This window comes from Prinia subflava, chromosome 5 (genome assembly GCF_021018805.1).
Source record: "Prinia subflava isolate CZ2003 ecotype Zambia chromosome 5, Cam_Psub_1.2, whole genome shotgun sequence".
NCBI lineage: Eukaryota > Metazoa > Chordata > Aves > Passeriformes > Cisticolidae > Prinia > Prinia subflava.
Genome location: NC_086251.1, coordinates 29,581,626 through 29,600,902, shown reverse-complemented (window position 1 = coordinate 29,600,902; position 19,277 = coordinate 29,581,626). Strand labels below are relative to the sequence as shown.

Below are 19,277 nucleotides of genomic sequence, written 5' to 3'. Positions count from 1 at the left end.
TTTCTGCTTCCATTCAAGAAGTCTTGTAGGACTGGGCGAAGTATTGAGTCTTTGGCTACATGGCTTACACAGCAGCTTCACTGTGGATCTGTAGGACAGCAGTTTTTGTAAAGGGTCTTCAGCAAAGCTAGGCCGAGTCTCTGAACTGGAGTCTTTTTTCCTCCCTCACTCCTTTTTTTCTTGTTTGCTCCTCCTCCCTGGTTTAAAACTGTCTGTAGGGTGAGGCCATATAAACTTCTTGTATCCAGAGCATCCTGCAGCAAGTTATGCCAGAGGTCTACTATCAGTTGGTGAAGAATCACCTGGTTATGCACATTTTGACTTGGACTTCATTAGCTACATTTGATTACTTTGTTTTTTTTTTGTTTTTTTTTTTTAAGAGAGAGAGCAAAGAGTTATTCCCTATCAACTGTTTTCCACAAGCAAAATTAATGGTATCTGGCTGAGACTTTGTTTCAAGTTTCATTTAGTCTTCTGCTGCCTCATGACCTTTCCAATTTCAAATAGTAACTGTATTTATTTAGTTACCTTGATGAATAAACCACAAGTATTTTAGGGGGCTTGTGGGGCTCTCAACAATCACAGCTGCAGGAACGTAGGAGTGTGGACACTACTGGGCTAGGCAGCTGCAGTAATATTAACAAGCCCTAGGTGGTCTTCAGACAACCTCAAGCCAAAGGGAGAAACAGTACTGCTGTTTACATAAAACTCAGAGAAACTGGGTAAGAAACAGAGGTGCTTGCTCATGATCCTCACGTGAGAACCCCATGTGTAAGAGTGTGTGACCTTTACGTTGGTAACAGACTTAGGTAACACAGGAATGTTCTAAACAGTGATTGTTTGTCTCCTGGATCTCCTCCTGACTTTTGATGCTTTTCACCCAGTGTTCAGATGCAGGGAGATCACTGCTTGGCAGGTACAAGGATCAGGCTTTTTAAACTGTAGTTTCACACTGCTAAAATGAGCAGCTTTTACTTAAAGGGGCACTCCTGCCCCTTCCTCTCTTCTCTGTTCAGTGCTAACCCTTGGTTTTATCCCACTAGAAGCTGGTTTTCATGGAGTTAAACCTTCAGAAGTCTGCTTGCTGCCTTTTCCACTGCTGGTTTTTGCTTTGTGTACCAGCTCACTCTGCAGACAGGAGAGTCCTGGTGTTGACAGGAACAGAACTGCCTGTTCCCATGGCACCTGTTAAAGCGCTGTAAGTCATTATGAAATTAGCACTGTTAAATGTTAAACGGCACATCTGAATGCATCTTCCTCAGCAGGCAAAGGTTATGATCCACAGGGATAATCACAAGCATTGTCGTTCCTTGCTCAAAGTCCTCCCTGTACTGCAGATTTTTCCATCTGTGCATCATCCTGGCTTTTCTTGCAGGCACTGCCTCTGCGCAGAACAGAAATGTTCATCTTTGGAACCCAAGAGAGAAGCAAGTGATGCTGACAGTGCCCTTGTCAAAACCTTTAGCTACACGGTAGTTTTTCTCCTCACTGCATGCAGCAGAAATCTCTTTCCCATTTTTGGGACTCTGCATGCTGTTGCAGTTTGAGGAGCGTGTGTGGTGGGCAGTCATATAAAGCTATGATGTCAGCACCATCACGTGCTGCATTGTTCCAGGGAAATACATCTCAGTGACTAAGCATGAAAAAGAGAAATTCATCCCACAGAGGTCATTAATAACAGACCCTGGATGTAACAAAGATGGTCCACAAAGAGAAGGGGTGTAGGGGGCTGGACTCAGGGCAGCATGGGACTCCAGGTGACAAGTCAGGAAAATGCTGTTTAAAGGATCATACTGTAATTATCAAAATGCATCAAAAGAGGCAGCCTGGTGCAGCTGTACCTGCTGGCTTTTTGTGTAAAGTCAGCTGATCCAGCAGTGCACAAATCTGTCAAGGAGGGTCACAGAGCTGCAGCCTCTGTCTGTACTGGATAACTAGTGAGTGTATTTTCAACTTCCAGATGTCTTGTTCATTTCAAATACCCCTTGCGATAATCTCTTGCCTTTACGGCAAACACCTAGAAGCCAAGCTGTGGCAAATTCTGCAGAGGTATATAAAACTGAGACAGAGCTCTCTACTTCGTCGTTACACATTTGGTTCCAAATAGAGATATAAGCAGATCAGGAGCTCTTTAAATATTTTCCTCCTCTCATTCTTTGCTCATCAGGAGCCAGAAACGCGTGACGCAAGCCCTTGCTCGCACACAAGAGCAGCGCGGTTTTAGCCTGTTGTGTACTGGATGAGTAAAAAAGCCCGATGAATGTGTTTGACCCCTCAGCACAGCTTTCCCGGCCTAGCCCCCGCGGCCCGGGTTGTTTACCCCTCTGCCGCCCCAACATGGCTCCCCGATGAGGGGCGCCGGCCGCCCCCCCGCCCTGACCTGGAATCCCCGGGGAGGGGCGTGGCCGCCACCTCCGCCAATCGCCGCGCGGGACGGCGCTGACGCACGAGGGCCGTCTCCATTTCGCGGCGCAGCGCCGGTGTTGCGCAGCAGTCTGAGCCGTCTGTCGCCCGGGGAGGACGCATCCGCCAGATCGCCGTCCGTCTGCCACAGCTCACCGCGAAACCGTCCGGCTCGGCCTGCACCGAGACCCACAGCCCAGGTTAGTAAAACCTGCGGGGGCTTCCCCGCAGAGCGGAGCGCGGGGGAAGCGCAGGGGAGCGTGTGCGGCGCCAGGCGCTTCTGCCGTGTGCCCGGCCGGCCCGCAGAGCCCCAGCCGGCGTTGTCGCCGCTCCGTTCCGCTCGGTGCGCGGCGCGGCGGGGTCGATGTCGCAGGCGGGTGCGGCACGGCCGCCATTTTGTGGCAGAGCGATGGCGTTTGCTTTTCTTCCTCGGCTCGGCGGGGGGCGGGACTAACAGGGAGGGGAGGCAGCTGGGCGGGGCCGAGGGCCGAGCGCCGGCCTCCTATTGGCGCGGGCTGGGGCGGTGTCCGCCCGACGGCTTCCCATTGGCCCGTGGCGGGGGCGGGGCCGGCTGGCGCAGTGCGGCAGTGGCGGCGGGCGGTGCTGAGTCACTGGGCGGGGCCTGACGCGCCTGTTCCCCCAGCAGCGCCGCGCACACACAGCCATGAGCGGCTGCCGCGTCTTCATCGGGAGGCTGAACCCGGCCGCCAGGGAGAAGGATGTGGAGAGATTCTTCAAGGGGTACGGCCGCATCCGGGACATCGACCTGAAGAGGGGCTTCGGATTCGTGGTGAGTGCGCCCCTTCTACCTTCCCCACTCCCCTAGTGCTCACTTGTGGTTGAGATTTATGGGGCTACTTCGAAAGAAAATGCACTAACGCGCCTATCAAGGCACACTGCTTGACAAATAAACATCTGCTCGTTCATTAGAATGTAAGTGCTTGGTTTTGTTGTCCTGGTTTTGCAGGAGTTTGAGGATCCGAGAGATGCAGATGATGCTGTCTATGAATTGGATGGAAAAGAACTTTGCAGTGAGAGGTGAGGTACCCTATTTCATGGCTATACAGCCTTTAATTTGAATTGTGTTATCAGTGCTAGTTAAACTACTTGGTGTTCGTTGGATTCTTCTTATTTTTGTCCTGAGAACTCCTCTGTAAAAGAGGAAGTACGTAAAAACATCTTTTGTTTTGTTTTTCTCTTCACAGGGTGACCATTGAGCATGCCAGAGCACGCTCGAGGGGCAGAGGCAGAGGGAGGTACTCTGACCGGTTCAGTAGCCGCCGCCTGCGCAGTGACAGGAGGTATGTGCAGCTTTGAACCAGTGCAGTTTAAAAAAAAAAGAGAGAATGTGAGCTGGAATCAGCTATTAAAAGGTGTTATTTGCCTTTTAAGTTGTTTGATGTGGCAGCAGGATAGTGAAGATTACAGAACTTCTCAGATAGGCCTGTCATCCTTATGCTCCCTTCCCTAAGCACTTAATGTCTGCCCTAGATTGCTCAGAGCATTGCATAGCTCAGGTTGTAGTATTAATGATATGCTGATACCAGCTCTTGGTACAGCCTTCATTAATATTAACATGGTTGTATTTTATTTACTAATAGAAGTCTGAATTGTTTGTTTCAAAACAGAAATGCCCCACCCCTAAGAACAGAAAATCGCCTCATAGTGGAAAATCTGTCTTCCCGAGTCAGCTGGCAGGTTTGTTGAAACACAATTAACTATTTTGACTTCATTTAATGGGTATGTAATGTAATGTAATTATTTTGTAAAATACTAAATTAAATTAAAGCCTGATTTATTAAAAATGTTTATTTAATTAATATGATTTTTAGTAACGTAACTTAAATATTCTGAATGAAAGCTAGTTAATGTTAATTCATAGTAATAATAAATTTATATGTTTGAGGATATATTATTTATTTTTTTTTCTTGTTTTAAAAATCCATTTTAACCACATATTAAACCCTTTATTTGCCAGCCTATCTGTGTCGTTGGCCTTATGACGAGGAGTGCCTGTGGGTTATCCTAATCGTTCTGTCTTGGTCACTCTTGGTCGGGCCTGGTTGACTTTCCAGTCAGCTCCTACAATGTCACTTGGCCACCTCTAGATCTGTGTTTGCCGGTCTAGACGTAATCGATGCACTCCTTAAAGTGCCACATTGCAGCGGTCCCAGAGCGTTAACGAGATCTGATTCCTAAGTTGAGAGCTGTTCTTCCTGTAACGCTTCCGAATAACGAGGTCCTGGTCGAAAAGAGTTGAAAGATTCGAAGTTAGGTGGTCGTTGGAATCCTGATCGCAGTAAAGTGGTCCTTGGTGACATCATGCGTAGAGAATGTCTGGATCCATCCATAGTCTCCTGATAGGGAGGGCAGTGCGATTAATGGCTTCCATCGACTGGGTAGTGTTCGGCAAGTGGGTGGCGAAGAGCCAGTCGGGCATATGTCATGACGGTATCTCCGGTCGCTTAATGCAGTTTGCTGCTTGGCTAGCCTAGGGAAATGTTAATAAAGGTAAAGTAAACTATATTTTTAATGACATATGGGGCACAAAATAATTGGTGTTATGTAAACATAATTCTCTATTCGTATAAGACTTTTAATGTAAATGGAGATTGAAATAGTCCAAAAATATATGGGTAATATTTCAAAGTCAATCCAGTATATATAAAAATGTGCTTTTTTATTTCTTTTTCTCTCTCTCTTTCTTTCCCTTTGTTATTTAATCTATAAAATCATTTTAGACTAATATTCACCTTAATGTTAAGACTCTTTATTAGCATTTTGCTTAAAGCAATATGCTTTTCTCATTTATTTCGTGCCCTGATACAGATCGTGATACAGATAATGCAATTTTGATAGAATACAAGTATGGCAGTTGCCATGTTTGTGATTTATCTAACAATTTCTCTTTCAGTAGTCATAAGTTTCTTTTATTTGCTTTAAATTACTTTTGTATAGGTAAGTGTTAATTTCATTTCTTTGCATAACATAAGTGATCTTGTGTTAGGATCTCAAAGACTTCATGAGACAAGCCGGGGAAGTAACCTTTGCAGATGCACACAGACCTAAGTTAAATGAAGGGTAAGCCTGTCAGTTTACCTGTAGAGTAACCTCTATATGTAATATCTGGGGAGAGAAGCTGGCTACTTCCAGTGTCAGTAGCTGTTCATGGCTTCATTTAGCTACCCTTTAAAATGCACGTGGGAAATGTTTGGGGAAGGGAATTTTTTATGCTTGAGTGATGACAAGGGATAATTACACTGAACAGTGTTGGTTTTGGGGTTTTGTTTGTTTTTTATCCTAGTGTAAATTTTGCTTGTATTGGTAACTACAACTTCTAATAGCTTTATGTTTGGGGATTTTCTTTTTTTTTTTCTGTAGGGTGGTTGAATTTGCCTCATACAGTGATTTAAAGAATGCTATCGAAAAGCTTTCTGGTAAAGAAATTAATGGAAGGAAAATCAAACTAATTGAAGGCAGCAAAAGGCACAGGTATGGATTCCTACTCTCTTAAGTAATGCTTGGACATTCCCTGAGAAACTTGGAAGCCAGTGAGGCGGCAGCCGAGCTGGGGAGCCGTGGGTTGCCTGGCTGCGGCCGGGCCCGTGCGGTTCCGTAGCTGGCGCTGACGGGCGCTCCCTGTTCCCTCCTCAGTAGGTCCAGGAGCAGGTCACGGTCACGCAGCAGGAGCTCCTCCGGCTCTCGCAGCCGCTCCCGTTCCCGCAGCCGCAAGTCCTACAGCAGGTCACGGAGTAGGAGCCACAGCAAGTCACGATCCGTTAGCAGATCTCCACTGCCAAAGAGCCAGAAACGTGGTTCTTCCAGTAGATCCAAATCTCCATCATCCGTAGATCGGCAGAGGTCTAGGTCAAGGTCCAGATCTGTTGACAGTGGCAACTGAACTATAAATAACTTGCCCTGGGGGCCTTTTTTTAAACCATACTTGCTAAAACTTATGGTAAGTATGTGACTTTCTGGGGAAGGGTTTGGATGGGGCAGGGGGAGGGAAGGGGGAACTTTGTAGATGTGGACCATGGTGGGAAGGGTTATTGACTAATTGTATTAAATGTTTTTTGATAACCCTTTTCTTGCTCACATTTTTGTGAATGTCTGAAGTGTATAGTTTGTGTATATTGGCAGAGCTCTTTATAACTAAAGCAGACAAATTTTTTGTACTCTAAAGTCATCTGAACACTTAAATCTTAGTGTATTCAACTGTGAATAGCAACTCAAAAACATCAGTTTAATATCTCAGACTAACAGCTGTAGGCATCTTAAGAGCTCTATATGTGCTGTACATAAAGCTTTATTTCAGAGGGTATTTTTTTGTGCTTTTGAGACATTGTTTCAGCTATAGGTCAGCGGATTAAGTGCTGGTCGGTACTGGTAATAAAACTTTATTTTAGAATATTTTCATTTGATATAACTTGCACTACACTAAGAAAATGCCCATTTCACTGCCCTGTGGTAATAATATTCTATAAAGCACTCTTATTTCTTGATACCTAAAAATGACTAAGTTCAAATAAAGTATAAAGAAACATTTCTGCTTCTAGTTTGTTTCTTGGTGTTACTAAAGTGATTGTGAGTCTGTAAAACATTTCTTGAAGGTGGAGCTGTGACGAAATGGTAACTCTCCTGGGCAGGAGTGAGAATTAGTGTCCTTTTAAATACATGATGTGATGTCCTTGGATGTGTCTGTTCTGAAATAAGAAAGTGGGTAATCAGGCTGTCATAGTTCATAGCAAAAAGTGGAGTGGATGAGTCATTTAGCTTTTAATCACTTGGGATAATAAGTATGGAATGTTAAAGACACATGTGGTCAGCATACTTCACTAGTGTGTTGGTGCATGTTCATATGAGAACACTGAGGTGTAGGTAAACCATTGTGGTAAGCATTAGTCCTCATTCTGGGGCTAGAGGGATTTTTATGTCGGTGGGAGTAACGCAGCAGCAGTACCATGAGGTTCTGTGTTGCAGTGTTTGTGCCTTCCAGTGGCAGCAGTCCTCTGCAATCCCTGTATTTCTCAAGCCCTCACCCACAAGCGAACATAAGAATTTCATTTTTAAAATAATCTGTTTTCTTACAAAGTGCTTTACAAAGCTGTTCTAGTAATCTGTAGAAACCTTTAAAAAGATCTTTGTGGCTTGGGCTGGCATTTGGATAAGAGGGTATAAGTGCAAGGTGTTCCTCTAGGAGCAAGGTATGGCGTTGTGGGAGGTCAGGCATTTGGCCTCTGCAGCCCTTTGTCGCTGCTGCTGCCGAGTTCTTGGGTGCCAGGCTGAGGAAGGAGGAGGAGCTCTTGCACGGTGTGGGTCTGTCTGTGGAGATGGCAGTGTATTGGGCTGCCGGGCACTCCTGAGAGCAGGCCTAGAGAGGGGGTCGGATCCACGGTTAGCTGGGTTGTTACCAGTCAGCCTAGGGCAATGGGAGGCTTCGTTCTCTTGGTGCAGATGCTGGATCACCCCGAGGTGTGGAGCAAGGGGGCCTCTATCTGGCAGGGGTAAAGGCAGCATTCACACTCATCAGGCGGGTCAGCTGTGTTGAGAGCTGGAGTCAGCTGATCCTACTAACTTGGCGTCTGTGTCCAAGTGGGACTTGGCTTCAGCTGGAACCCAGCTGGCTGAAGGTACTAAATGTGATGAAAAGGATCATAGACTTAGGCTAAATGTGAAGTATTATTTATCTGCTCTATAAATAATTGTTCTGAATTCTGTTTCTAGACCACATTGCTTACTTGCCTTGCAAGCAGCATGAGCAGGTGTCAGCGTTTTCCCTGGGGAACTGGCTGTCGTAGTGATAGGCTTCCTGTTAAACTCCCAGTATGGAGGCTTATCTTGGTTTCTGGCCAGAAATTAAGTGTAGGTTCTTGGTATGAACGTGTTTATTAATTAAGATGATTTGCTTTGTGGTTACAAGGTGTAGCCTGGACATTGGAGATGTCAATGCCAATCTTCCCTGGTGCTGTGAGTGTAGTGTGACCATACCTAGGTGGTGTCTAGAATAGATGTGATGTTGAGTTCACTGCTACAAAAGAAGGCACATTTAAGATTCATGTTTTGGAGGAAGAGCTTGCTGGGCCCAAAAGCTGCATACAAGGGCAGTTTGTGTAGCCATGATCGTGGTTTGTGTGGCCTCTGCTGCGGGGGATCGGTGGTACCGCATGGTCCCTGTTCCAGGATGGAAGAAACCAACAGCCCATGGGCTGCTTGGCTGTGCATTGGATCTCGGTGGCTTCTGCATGGAGAAACTGTCACAGCTCATTCTGGTCCGTTGGAGAAATTATGTCAAACTGCAGTGATGGCGTCAGGATTTGCTTCCGTGATGTGCCAGCAGCTCAGTTACAGGTAAGTGAAAATAAGGAAGGGAACTGATGAAGGCAGTTATTTTCTTACAGGCAGAACTGGGACAGTCACTTGGCGTGTTCTTCAGCTATCCCAAAGGGTTGTCACCATGACTTTGAAGTCATTGAAAGTTTCCTCCTTTCTGGGCTGACAGAGCAAGGCATCGTCTGGAGCAAGGTCATTGGGGAATAACACTGTGGGTGCTGATGGCTCTGAGGGTGCTGTGAAATCAGAAGTCTTTGACAGAACAGCTGGAAACCTATGAGCTGGCAGAAGAAGGTAGAGCTTAGAGGGTTGCGAGAGCAACTGCTGCAGAATCTGTATGTTGTTTTCCTGATTTTCCACTGTTTCTGCAATGTCTTGACACTGATTTCATTTCTTGAGCACTAAATGTGTCCACACCTGCACAGATAATTTTTGCTGCATCTGAAAAAAGAGAAAAATGTGAGAACATGTAATTCTGAAACCAGCATAGGGAAAGATTGTGACAGCTATAACTAGAATTACTGAGTCATTTAAAACAAGAGGAAGGAACTTGGCATTCCTGCCAAAAGACTGAAGCCATTTTGTTTCCAGTCATTTGTGACCCGGGGACTGGAATACAACCCTTTTGTCAGAATAGTTTTGCTGGCACCTGCATGTCTGTTTCCAGTATCATCTGCTTTGCTCTCAGCACAAGGGTTCCAAATGGGTGTGGGGTTTTCCCCCCAGGAAGTTAGCCTCCAGCATAGCTGTAAGCAGTGGTGGAGTGGTCCTGAAGCAGCTACACTGCTGCATCTCTCTCAAGACAGTGGAGAACAGCTGGACTGGCAGCCTCAGAGGGGTGGTGGCTGGAGGATCTCATTCAGCAGTGCACCCTTTAGCCATCTGTGCACTCACTGAGCTTTGGAATTGGGGACCTGCTGGACTTGGAGAAGAGCCTATTTCACATCTATACCAACATTGTATATATTTAAAAATGAAATTTCAATTTCTTTATGTACTTTTCTAGCAAAAGAGCCAAATGTTTCCTTCCTTTAGCTGTGGTGTTTTGCAGTTCTGTCCTCTCAGGAAATCACTTAACAGCTTGAAGCAAAGCTGGGATTTGCTGCATTAAAGAATATGTAATATATTGTGTAGTTTTAGCCACACACAAACACCCCTGCTCTTTGCATGTGCTTAGTGCAAGTCATGACTTTTGCAGGGTGTCCACTGTGGATTACAGCACCAGACTGTGAAAACCTGAGCACTGATAGTTTTGATAGTAGGTAGCTGTATGAAACATCCTGCTGATGCGAGAAGTCCGTTGAATTTCAGTTACCTCTGAATTTTTGACTCTGATTTGAATTTTAATGTGTTGGGTATGTAATCCCTAGTTAAAGAGCAGCTGGATTCTGCCTTTATAAAGCAGGAATTTATCATTAGTTATATTGTGAGCGTCTATGGCTTAGCGTGGAAAATAGAAGAAATAAAGGAGCAAGGCTGCACTTGCCGTTGGCTTGCTTTATTCTGTCATGGATCCGAAAGACCAGGATGAGGAGAAATCCTTCTCCAAGCTGGAACAGCAGGTGGAGTAGTGGGAAGAAGTACAGGGGGCCAATGATCTCTGGGGCGAAGGTGACCTTGAGGATAGTTGAGCAAAGCTGTACGTTCTGGCAGCAGGTCTGCATGCACACTGTCCACCTGCACCTGAAGGAGAAAAAGTTAAATAGATCACAGATTTAAATCAACAACTGAAACAGAACCCTGCCCACCTTGCTGGTGCACTTGCCTGTGGCTAAAAGCTGCTCTGTCAGGAACAAAACTGCAACCCCGAGAAGGTTTTGCCTCCTGCTCCCTTCGCAATGGACAGAGACAGATCATGTTACAAATGTGAACTTTGTCGTAATGGTGTTGGAGGCCTTGTGTCCTGCTCTGGACTCTGTAGCTTCCTGCAGGGAAGTAATCTCCTGAGGTGGTAAGAGTCCAACATACGAAGGTATAAAATAGGACTAGGAGGATTCCTACCTGGTTTAGATGGGATGAGGAAAAAAGGAGGAGCAAGTTTTATATGCCAGGTTTTCATTCTAAGTTCCTGGGGCAGCAGCTGAGAATGCACTGACTGGTTGGGGGTAGTAATTGGCTGGGCAATAATTGTGTCACTTGGGGTTTGAGCTCGGTTGGTATTTCTGAGGTTCTTGGGTTTAGTTTTTTTGGGTTTTTTTGGTGCTAATAATTCTTTCCCCCCAGCTTCACTACCAAGAGCAGAGGTTGGTAATATGTTTAGCAGGTCACTAGTGACCTTAAGCCAAAACCATCCATCTACTTGTTCAGTGAAGCTTCCATGGTGATCAATTGCCTGCGCCAAAAAAACCTGCTTAGTTATTCCTCCCCTCTCAGCTAAGCCAAGCAGAGTTTAAAGTCATTTCCCTTCCCACTCAAGGTACCGGAGTCACTGGCTTGGGACCAGCTTGTACTGTGTCTGGTTGTACTCCTAGGTGCTATTTTGGGTGAATGGGGTCAGTGTTCTACAGAAGTATATTCCTAAAATCCATGTTTTCACCATTGCTTTGCAAAGCGGAGCTCCCCTACCTCTCTGTTCCTGATGAGAGGGAGAGGGCAGGGAGGTGTGGAAGAACATACCGGTCATCGAGCTTGAAGGCTGCAGAGACAGCGTAGCCCAGCAGGAATCCAGTAAGGGGCATTAAGGCAGAAGTCCCCAGCAGAGATGGTGAGAAGACAACCATGATACAGCTTCCCATACTGGCCACGGACAGAAGAATTATAGCAGCAGATGACAGCAGAAGCATAGCCATCCCTGCCTAAAATAAAAGTGATTGAGATGTAGACAAGAGAGGAATTCCTGGCAAAATGTGCCTCAGCTGTCAGAAGAAGCTGTACCCAGTTCTCTGTCCATCATGTCAAGTACACAGAGGGCATAAATGCCTTTCATGTTATCTGTAATCAACAAGAGACCATCCTGGGCTATTACCGAGAGAGACCTTAAAGAACCAAATACCTTTCTAGTCTATATGCAAAATGACTGGTCTTGCTGCACAAACTGCTTGTTTCTCAGACATTGCAACTTGTTTCTGTCCAGGTCCCTTTGTGGCTCTAGTCCACCCCAAGCAGGAACTGAGGAAACAGCTTCACTCACAGGTAGAGCCTAGCGGAGTTCTTGAGTTAGATAATGGTTTATGTGGTTGTCTGCATTTCTGTTTTGCTGTTTAAATGCCTGATGTATAAAGGAGGCAGGGACATGATTCCAGGCATAAGTGGGCACTCGGTGATACACTGGCTTCTCTTGGATAGGTATCTCAATGACTTAAACAGCAATTTTGTGATTTGATTTTTTTCTTGTGTTAGACCTTTGAGACTAGTGGTGTGGTTTGGGGATGGTTATTGGTTGGTTGGTTGGTTTTTATCTGTGTTCTGCTTTGGTTGTAGCAGTAGTTGGGGGCAGTGCCTACGAGGTTCATTAGTGCTGATAGAGCAAAAAAACTCCAAAGTCAAAACTGATGCAAAAGGAGAGCAATGTGGGAAGTTGGCTACAAAACATCTGCATGGAAAAGATGGAGGACTTCTCCTTGGGAAAATATTTTAACCATTAAAGTGGTGAAGTGGATGTCTTGAGCTCTATCCTCAACCCTTTCATTGATTTGTGGCATGTCTTAAAGAAGTTAATATGTCTGTGATTCTATTTTTGAAAACTTCCTGAAGGCCCTTGATTGAAAAGCAACTAGCACAGGATACTTCTTACCTTGGTGATAAGGCCAGTGTACTGTGGTTTCTTCTCATTCAAGATGATGCCAATGGCACAGGGGATTAGCACCAGCACCAGGGAGGTGATTATTCCTTTGTAAGGTACCTTGCCCTCCAAATCACCCTCATGTAGTCCTCCCGAGTAAAGGTACAGAAGCAGTGGCATTAATCCGATGGCCAGGACCATGGAGCATGCAGTTATTACAGCACTGAGATGAGGAAAGGACCCCTCAGTAGAAGAACAACACACTTAAAAAATGGAGTATGCTAATCTGATCACTTGCCTGGAGAGATGATTTTAATGTAAGACTTTACCTTGCTTTTTCCCACCTTGCCACTGAGATGTCCCCAACATCACTGTCAGATTGTAGAAGGTGTGATATGAAAGGAGAAGGGAGAAGATGACTCAAGTTCCATGCATGCTGAGAAAGGGTACATGCCCATGACAGGGGTACAGTTTGCATTTCAGAAATTCACAACTGAGAGAAAAAGTAATACTTTGTATTTTTGTGCTGTATCTTGTTTTATCACTAGCTTGTGTCTTCACTATCAGTATCAATCACTGTATCTCCTTTGTGGGAGAGTTCTGCTAGTTCTCGCTGATACAGCATCTTCAGGCAAAATGGTCAGATTTACGCAGAACTGCATGGATGGATACATGCACTGCTACATGGAGATAAAAAGGTGTTCCTGGACCCATGTCATCAATACCAGTGTGCCAATGATTCAGAAAAAGGTACAGTCCCATTGTGAAACACGGACAAATTAACTTATTGAACAATATGGCTGCTTTAAAAATGTTTTGGACTTAGTATTTCAGCCTTTTGGCCAGCTTCTTGGGGCCTCCTAACGTTGATTAAATTAATTTCTGAACCAGTGATATAACTAGATTGGCCTGGACAATGAACAGGTATGTGGCTTTCCTTACCTGAGATTCATGTCCCCTCTCAGTGCCAGGCTAAAGATGTTGGGCAGGTTTCCCCCTGGGCAGCAGCTGCAGATGAGGATGGCCAGGGACTCTGATGTGCCCAGCTGGAAGAGCTTGCCCAGTATGGATGCTGTCAAGGGCATGATGCTGTACTGAGCCATGATGGCTATTGCCACACCTTTAGGTCTCCTGAGGCGAGTTGTGATCTTGGCTATGTCCATTGTACATCCCAGAGACACGGTGATGATGAGGAGGACCACGATAAGGATTACATTCAGGGCTGTGTCTATAGCCTGCTGTCCAAATGCAAACAGTGGTGCCAGACTGGTTAGGAAGGTGCTGCTCTGCCAGGTGCAGCCTGGGCTATCAAAAGCTCCCTTGGTCTTGTTCATCCTGCTGAGGGGTTAGGGGGTCCCTTCTGTAAGTGGGCTGGGAAGGTGAGGGAAGGATTGATTCAAAAGTCCAATTTACATTAAATTAATGCAAGCAAATCATGAACTCTCTTTCAGGACACCACTCTTACCCTTCAGCAGCTGTTGAAACAGAAATCTGTGTTTAGAGCAATTAGCTGTGAACCCCATTCACTTTGGACATATCCTGTGCAGTTTGTGTATCTTCTTCTCTGGTCCTCCACTCCCAGCATCCACCCTCACAATGAGACAGCTGGTGAGAGCAAGAGGGAGACAGCTCAAAGTGGGTAGAGAAGACAGGTAAAGATGAGCATTTCATACAAAGGAAAATGGAGCAGAGTTCCTCTCATTCACAAGATACTGAAAACATGATATCTAGGGTACTTTGTTTTTAATGAGATTGTAAAATACTTATTCTTCTGGCCATAAATAGAACTTTTGATAGCAAAGTCTAGAAAGATATTACTGTGTGGATGAGTAATTTCTCCAGCAAACTCTTCATGGGTCTTTTCCTGATGTGTTAAGTCTGACCCTGTCTAGAAATTTTTTGGTTGCATGTAGGAATTAATTCTCCTAGCCTTACCAACACTGAAAATATTATTCACTCCTTGGCACTGAGGGAAGGTTCTGCATGGCAGGTACCTCAGCTGACCTCTGCAGTACAAGGCTAGGCTTGATGGGCACGGCAGTGCTGCATTCAGGACCTGGGGTGTTCTGCACCGTGATCTAGCTGGGGCTGCAGACACCACACAAACTCTCCAAGTGAAGCCAAACAGGCAGCTGTTCCCACCCCAGACTGGTACCTGCCGTGTGCTTTCAGAACCAGGCTGCAAGGCAAGGCATGCACTCAGTGCTCTGGTGTGCAGGGAAGCAGGGCCTGGGCAGCTGGGGCTGGGGCAGCAAGCACCTGGGAAGGTGGTTGATCTTCCAGCTTCTGCGGGAGTGACTGCTGCTCATCCTGCCACTGCTCCCTCTCCCTGGCTGTAAACAGGGGCTGTGATAGCCTCCCCCTGCCATGCTGGGGAATGGCATGTTACCTGCCTTGCCCTCAGGTGCCATACTTCCTCATCCCTCGGCAGGTTTTGCATTCATTTAAGGCATTTATTGCCTTCAGATTGACCTGAGCCATTCCCTAGGTCAAGGCAGGGCCTCCACAAACAGACAGAGCTGAGCACATGAAACTAGAGCAAAATGGATGCAGTTACCTTAGCGCCAGGGGCTGTGGCTGTGGGAAGCTTTGGCAGATCCCCCGCTGCTCCGTGCTTTCCTGGCTGAGCGATAGTACTCTTCAATCCTCCTGCTTCAAGGAAATCCACCCTGGTAAAATCCTGTCTTCTGCTTGCAGGATATAAAGCCTGGGTCTAAAAGGGCCTCACAGATAGGGAAGCTGTTGTTATTTGGTAGTCGTATTAACAGACTGGGGAAAGGATTTTAACCGGGGAGCTTTGCTGCAGTGTGGCTGAGCTCTAATTCCTCTGCTGAAGGGTATTACGATGCTACAGTGGTGCCCATTGCTTCTATTCATCTGGCAGCTCAGCAGGCTCAGCCTCTGCAGCCCTATTGCTCTGGAAACATTGCTGGAGGCAGGCAGGAATGTCAGAGCTGTTCTCTGTGTTCCTCCCCACTTGCTCTTGCTTTGGTTGGGAACTTTGTTTTCCAGGCTGGCAGCCAGGCCGGAACAGCACCAACAACAGCTCAGGAGGCCAGCACAGGCAACCCCCACTGGATGGGAAGGATCAGTGCCTGTGGCTCTCAGTGGCTCTGCACATCCATGCCCGTGGCTTCTCCTGCACCTTTGTGAGCACCACGCTGACATTCTTGGGCACAAGGGGCCCTTCAGTAAGTCACAGGAATGCCTTGAGCCCCCTGTGTGGGTGGCAGCCCCTCCTCTTCCCCTAAACTCAGTGGAGCTCAGGTTTTTTTGCAGGACTGTAGAAGACTGTTTCAATGACTCTAACAATTAAAAAAATGCCTGCTAGTTGTTCATTGTTCAAACATTCCTACTGGTTCCCAGTAGTTAATGGAGGAAACGGCGCAGGACCCAAGGAAAAGACTGGTTGAAGAAAGTAGAATAAATTAGGATCATTATTTCACCCTGGTCCATGCTTAGGCATTCAGTTATTTGACATGGGGCACCAGAGCTGGGAGTTTGCATTTATGTGTGGCCAAAGAGCTGTATATCTCAGCTCTAAAGCTGAGGCAGGACCTGGGAGGAGGGATGGCTGAAGGGATGGTTGGAGGAAGGAGTGTGCTCTCATTGCTGAGGCAGTGGGCCCGCTGCTGCCTTGGTGCCCGAGTCATCCGCCTTCCTTCAGGGGATGCGTTTGCCTTGCCTTGCAGTCTGCTTAACCCCTGGGCAAAGCGCGCCTTTCCCTTCCTCCGGCCCCTTCCCGGCAGGGCTCGGTTCCTCGCAGGTCACCTTCCAGCTGCTCCTGCAGCTCTATCCGCCTTTCCCCCGTGAGCCCGGCGCTGCCCGGCCGCTGCCGCTGGAGGGCAGGCGGTGCTCGCAGGCCCTGCGCGCACCGCCCGGGAGCGCGCACCGCCCGGGAGCGCGCACCGCCCGGGAGCGCGCACCGCCCGGGAGCGCGCACCGCCCGGGAGCGCGCACCGCCCGGGAGCGCGCACCGCCCGGGAGCGCGCACCGCCCGGGAGCGCGCACCGCCCGGGGCTGCTGACACCGCCTTGACCGAGCGACACCGTCCCGAGTTCTCCGGCTCGGTCTAATGCAGCGGGCATCGAGTGATGCTTAGCAAGCCGGAGGCATTGAAGGAAGTATGTAAAAAAAGAGTAAGAAAATGTATACAACTTTGCAGACTTCCTGTTGGTTTTTTTTTGTTTGTTTGTTTGTTTGTTTTGTTTTGTTTTGTTTTGTTTTGTTTTAAGGAGTTAGTGCTTCATGCTTTCACAATGCAGCTTCATAAATTCACCTGATTAATATAAAATGGCTTATGTGCCCCTTCAGTGGTGGGGGGCTGAAGTCCAACTTCTTAGTTTGCAGCTGGGATCATCACCTCTCCTGTATTTTTACAGAATTTAACACAACCTGAGCTCAGTCCAATGGCTGCCCAAAGGCTCTGTTTTGGCAGATGTGCCCAACAGGAGCTGCGGTGCTTGATTATGTCAGATTTCACACTGCTGGCCCACAATACAAGATATGTCTTTGACTCTGGTGCCCACATTTTGCTCAGGTAAGGTTTGTGAAAGCAGTGAGAACTGTACTGTTATGTGCTTGGCTAATCAATTCGCTCATTTCTGTGTGATTTTGAGGCAATTTGCCCACCACAGCCCTGCCCACATGCGGACACTGTGCTGGAGTGGGGATGGAATGAGGAGAGCTTCTGCAGATACAATCATGCCTTGTTCCAGATGTGGCTGAGGTCTTTGTCCCAGCTGGAGACCCAGGGTGGACTCGGCAATGTCAGCCAGAGCATGCTCCAGTTGGCCAGCAGTAAAAAAGAAGCTTGCTCTGATGCCTCTTCTCTGTCAGGGAGATTATTTAAAATTTGAGTTTGCTGGGTATGTAAGCATTGTTTATACCTTGAGCAGTGTAGGAAACTCTGTAGAAAGAAATGCTGCTCCTGAGAGCTTGAGGTGCCTCAGTCATTCAGACCAACATTTCTATCACATCAGTACACTGAATCTTCTGAAATTCTAGAGCAAGGCTTTCCACCAGCACTGGGAAACACCTAAGGGCCTTGGTGGGTGGGAAGCGTCCTACCCCATCCTTCCAGTGGTGTTACTACAATAAGAGATTTTAAGTTACTCCAGATAGAGAGCTCTGGAGAAGGGTTATGTTTATGGTAGGCAAGCCCAGGTTGCCATGGATTTCTGGCTGCTGTGATAGATAGATTTTCTGTTTCCCTAAGGAACCTGTAGCAGCGGGCAATGTGATGATACATGGGAAAGACTCTGTTTTCCCTTGGTGGGAAGAAAGCTGCAGGTCTGGGGCAGCAATGCCCCTGCTGGCAGGTTGAGGGGAGCACTGGGGGCACCCCATGTTCCCAGATACAAAGGGTGCCTGTTTTTCCTACCTCTGCCTGCAGGAAGGGTGTCAGTGTGGTGTTGAAGCAGGTTCACTGCAAGGGCAGATTTTTTAATGAAAAACTCTACAGAAGGAAGTGTGTTCATGTCTGTGACGCTTATTTTTCTCTCTAGGAAGAGATATTTTATTGTCCATTGTAGTTAGTTATTTACTATGTAATTAGTGGGTCTAGTTAATCTTGAATGCTTCATTTCTTTAGGGACCAGATGTCAAAGACAACTTGAGAAAAATTTGACAGCTTAAATTTTCTTGCAACTTTGATAAAATGCCATCAGCAGGACATTTCCCTAAACCTGTCTCCAAACTGTACAGCCTTGACTATTGCTCTTAACTTCACAGGAGAAATGAACCTTGGCTACCGTTCTTTGACCTTTGCAGGGTGATAACTGCACAGAAAATGCTGAGTTCTCCCTGGGTCACGTGAGAAGCCTCTGGCATGAGCCTGTGAGAGCTGCTGTGGGCAGCAGAAGGTTGCCCAGTTGCTTGCCTAACTTCCAGCTTACATCTGTGGATGCTGTACATCTACAAAGGGCAGCTTTACCTTAAACTGAGGCAAGGAGGCAAGTGTGCTTATTTTGTATCAAAGCTTATATTTTAAATCATTTCATTTGGTAGGTTGTGCTCAAGTTCTAATGTCATAGCTTTAAACTGCTCAATTGGTGACCTGCACTAGTCCCCCTTCTAACATAATGAAGATTTAATATAGGAGATGGTTAGGAAAGTAGATAGAAGAAATAAGGTGTTCAGGAATAGCCAAGGATTAATGAAAGAGTCCAAGACCCTTATGCAGGCACAGAAAGGCTGGTGTGAAAGCCTGGCTCCCATAGGACACTCACTGGGGTGTCCTGAGTGTTCCAGCTCAAGTGGGCATGGAGGACAACAGGGATTCACAAGGCAGCACCATAGCTGAGGTGGGGTACCTGAAACCACCTCCCAAGGGATGTTTGAAGCCTGGATAGTCCTGGACTGCTGGCCAAGCTCTTGTGGTCCACAATCCATCAGTGGAGAAATCCTGAATAAGTATCTGTGTGTTCAGCAGCACATGGATATGGGGACCTGTTCGTTTACAGTGTAAGCTCTCTGGGTGCTCAGTGCTGTGGCTATGCCACTGCTTTTTAGTTTGGATTTGTGCACTTCATTTACTTTGTTCCCTTTTTCTTCAACTTTTACTTTTTGTGACTGGACACTAATTCAGTCTGAAGAGGCAGGATGTGCAGAGTTTATGTTTTTCCCTTGCAGGGGAAGAGACCTGGACTTATTTCCTTGCTTAGCATCCTGCTGTAAGACACAGGCAAGCCAATTTCTGCCTCTCTTCCACCATCCTGCTAAAGCCCTGTTACTGCTTGCCTGTACTGAGCTATTGGCCTTTCTGCATGGTGCAGATGTGCCACAAAAATTTCAAGAGGACTGTTGAAAACCCTTTGCTTAC

At 46.7% G+C, this 19,277-nt stretch overlaps 2 protein-coding genes across 5 annotated transcripts; one reads left to right on the top strand and one right to left on the bottom strand.

Moving 5' to 3' along the window:
* The first annotated feature begins 2,443 nt into the window (after positions 1-2,443).
* Positions 2,444-6,946, top strand: SRSF5 (serine and arginine rich splicing factor 5). 4 transcript variants are annotated; one of them, XM_063398712.1, is made up of 8 exons: positions 2,444-2,603; positions 3,050-3,193; positions 3,371-3,441; positions 3,609-3,704; positions 4,032-4,101; positions 5,411-5,484; positions 5,785-5,895; positions 6,058-6,946. In XM_063398712.1, exons 2-8 carry the CDS (start codon positions 3,068-3,070, stop codon positions 6,302-6,304), a joined length of 795 nt encoding a protein of 264 aa, XP_063254782.1. In that variant the 5' UTR covers positions 2,444-2,603; positions 3,050-3,067; the 3' UTR covers positions 6,305-6,946. The 4 variants fall into 4 exon arrangements, with proteins under 4 accessions (XP_063254782.1, XP_063254783.1, XP_063254781.1 ...); XM_063398713.1 differs by having other exon boundaries at positions 2,445-2,603; positions 3,047-3,193; positions 6,061-6,946; XM_063398711.1 differs by having other exon boundaries at positions 2,445-2,603; positions 3,047-3,193.
* SLC10A1 (solute carrier family 10 member 1) lies at positions 6,527-16,688 on the bottom strand. Its single transcript, XM_063398715.1, has 5 exons — positions 15,012-16,688; positions 13,397-14,059; positions 12,467-12,677; positions 11,350-11,528; positions 6,527-10,416 (listed from the first exon to the last, which is right to left on the bottom strand). Exons 2-5 carry the CDS (start codon positions 13,786-13,788, stop codon positions 10,149-10,151), a joined length of 1,050 nt encoding a protein of 349 aa, XP_063254785.1. The 5' UTR covers positions 13,789-14,059; positions 15,012-16,688; the 3' UTR covers positions 6,527-10,148.
* Positions 16,689-19,277: the final 2,589 nt, after the last annotated feature.

Coding starts and splice junctions, on each gene's coding strand:
- SRSF5 (XM_063398712.1), top strand. CDS start 3,068: ATGAGCGGCTGCCGCGTCTTCATCGGGAGGCTGAACCCGGCCGCCAGG. Junction 3,705..4,031: donor CGCCTGCGCAGTGACAGGAG/GTATGTGCAGCT, acceptor GTTTCAAAACAG/AAATGCCCCACCCCTAAGAA. Junction 5,485..5,784: donor AGACCTAAGTTAAATGAAGG/GTAAGCCTGTCA, acceptor TTTTTTCTGTAG/GGTGGTTGAATTTGCCTCAT.
- SLC10A1 (XM_063398715.1), bottom strand. CDS start 13,788: ATGAACAAGACCAAGGGAGCTTTTGATAGCCCAGGCTGCACCTGGCAG. Junction 12,678..13,396: donor AGAGGGGACATGAATCTCAG/GTAAGGAAAGCC, acceptor TCCTCATCTCAG/TGCTGTAATAACTGCATGCT. Junction 11,529..12,466: donor ACACTGGCCTTATCACCAAG/GTAAGAAGTATC, acceptor CTTTTATTTTAG/GCAGGGATGGCTATGCTTCT.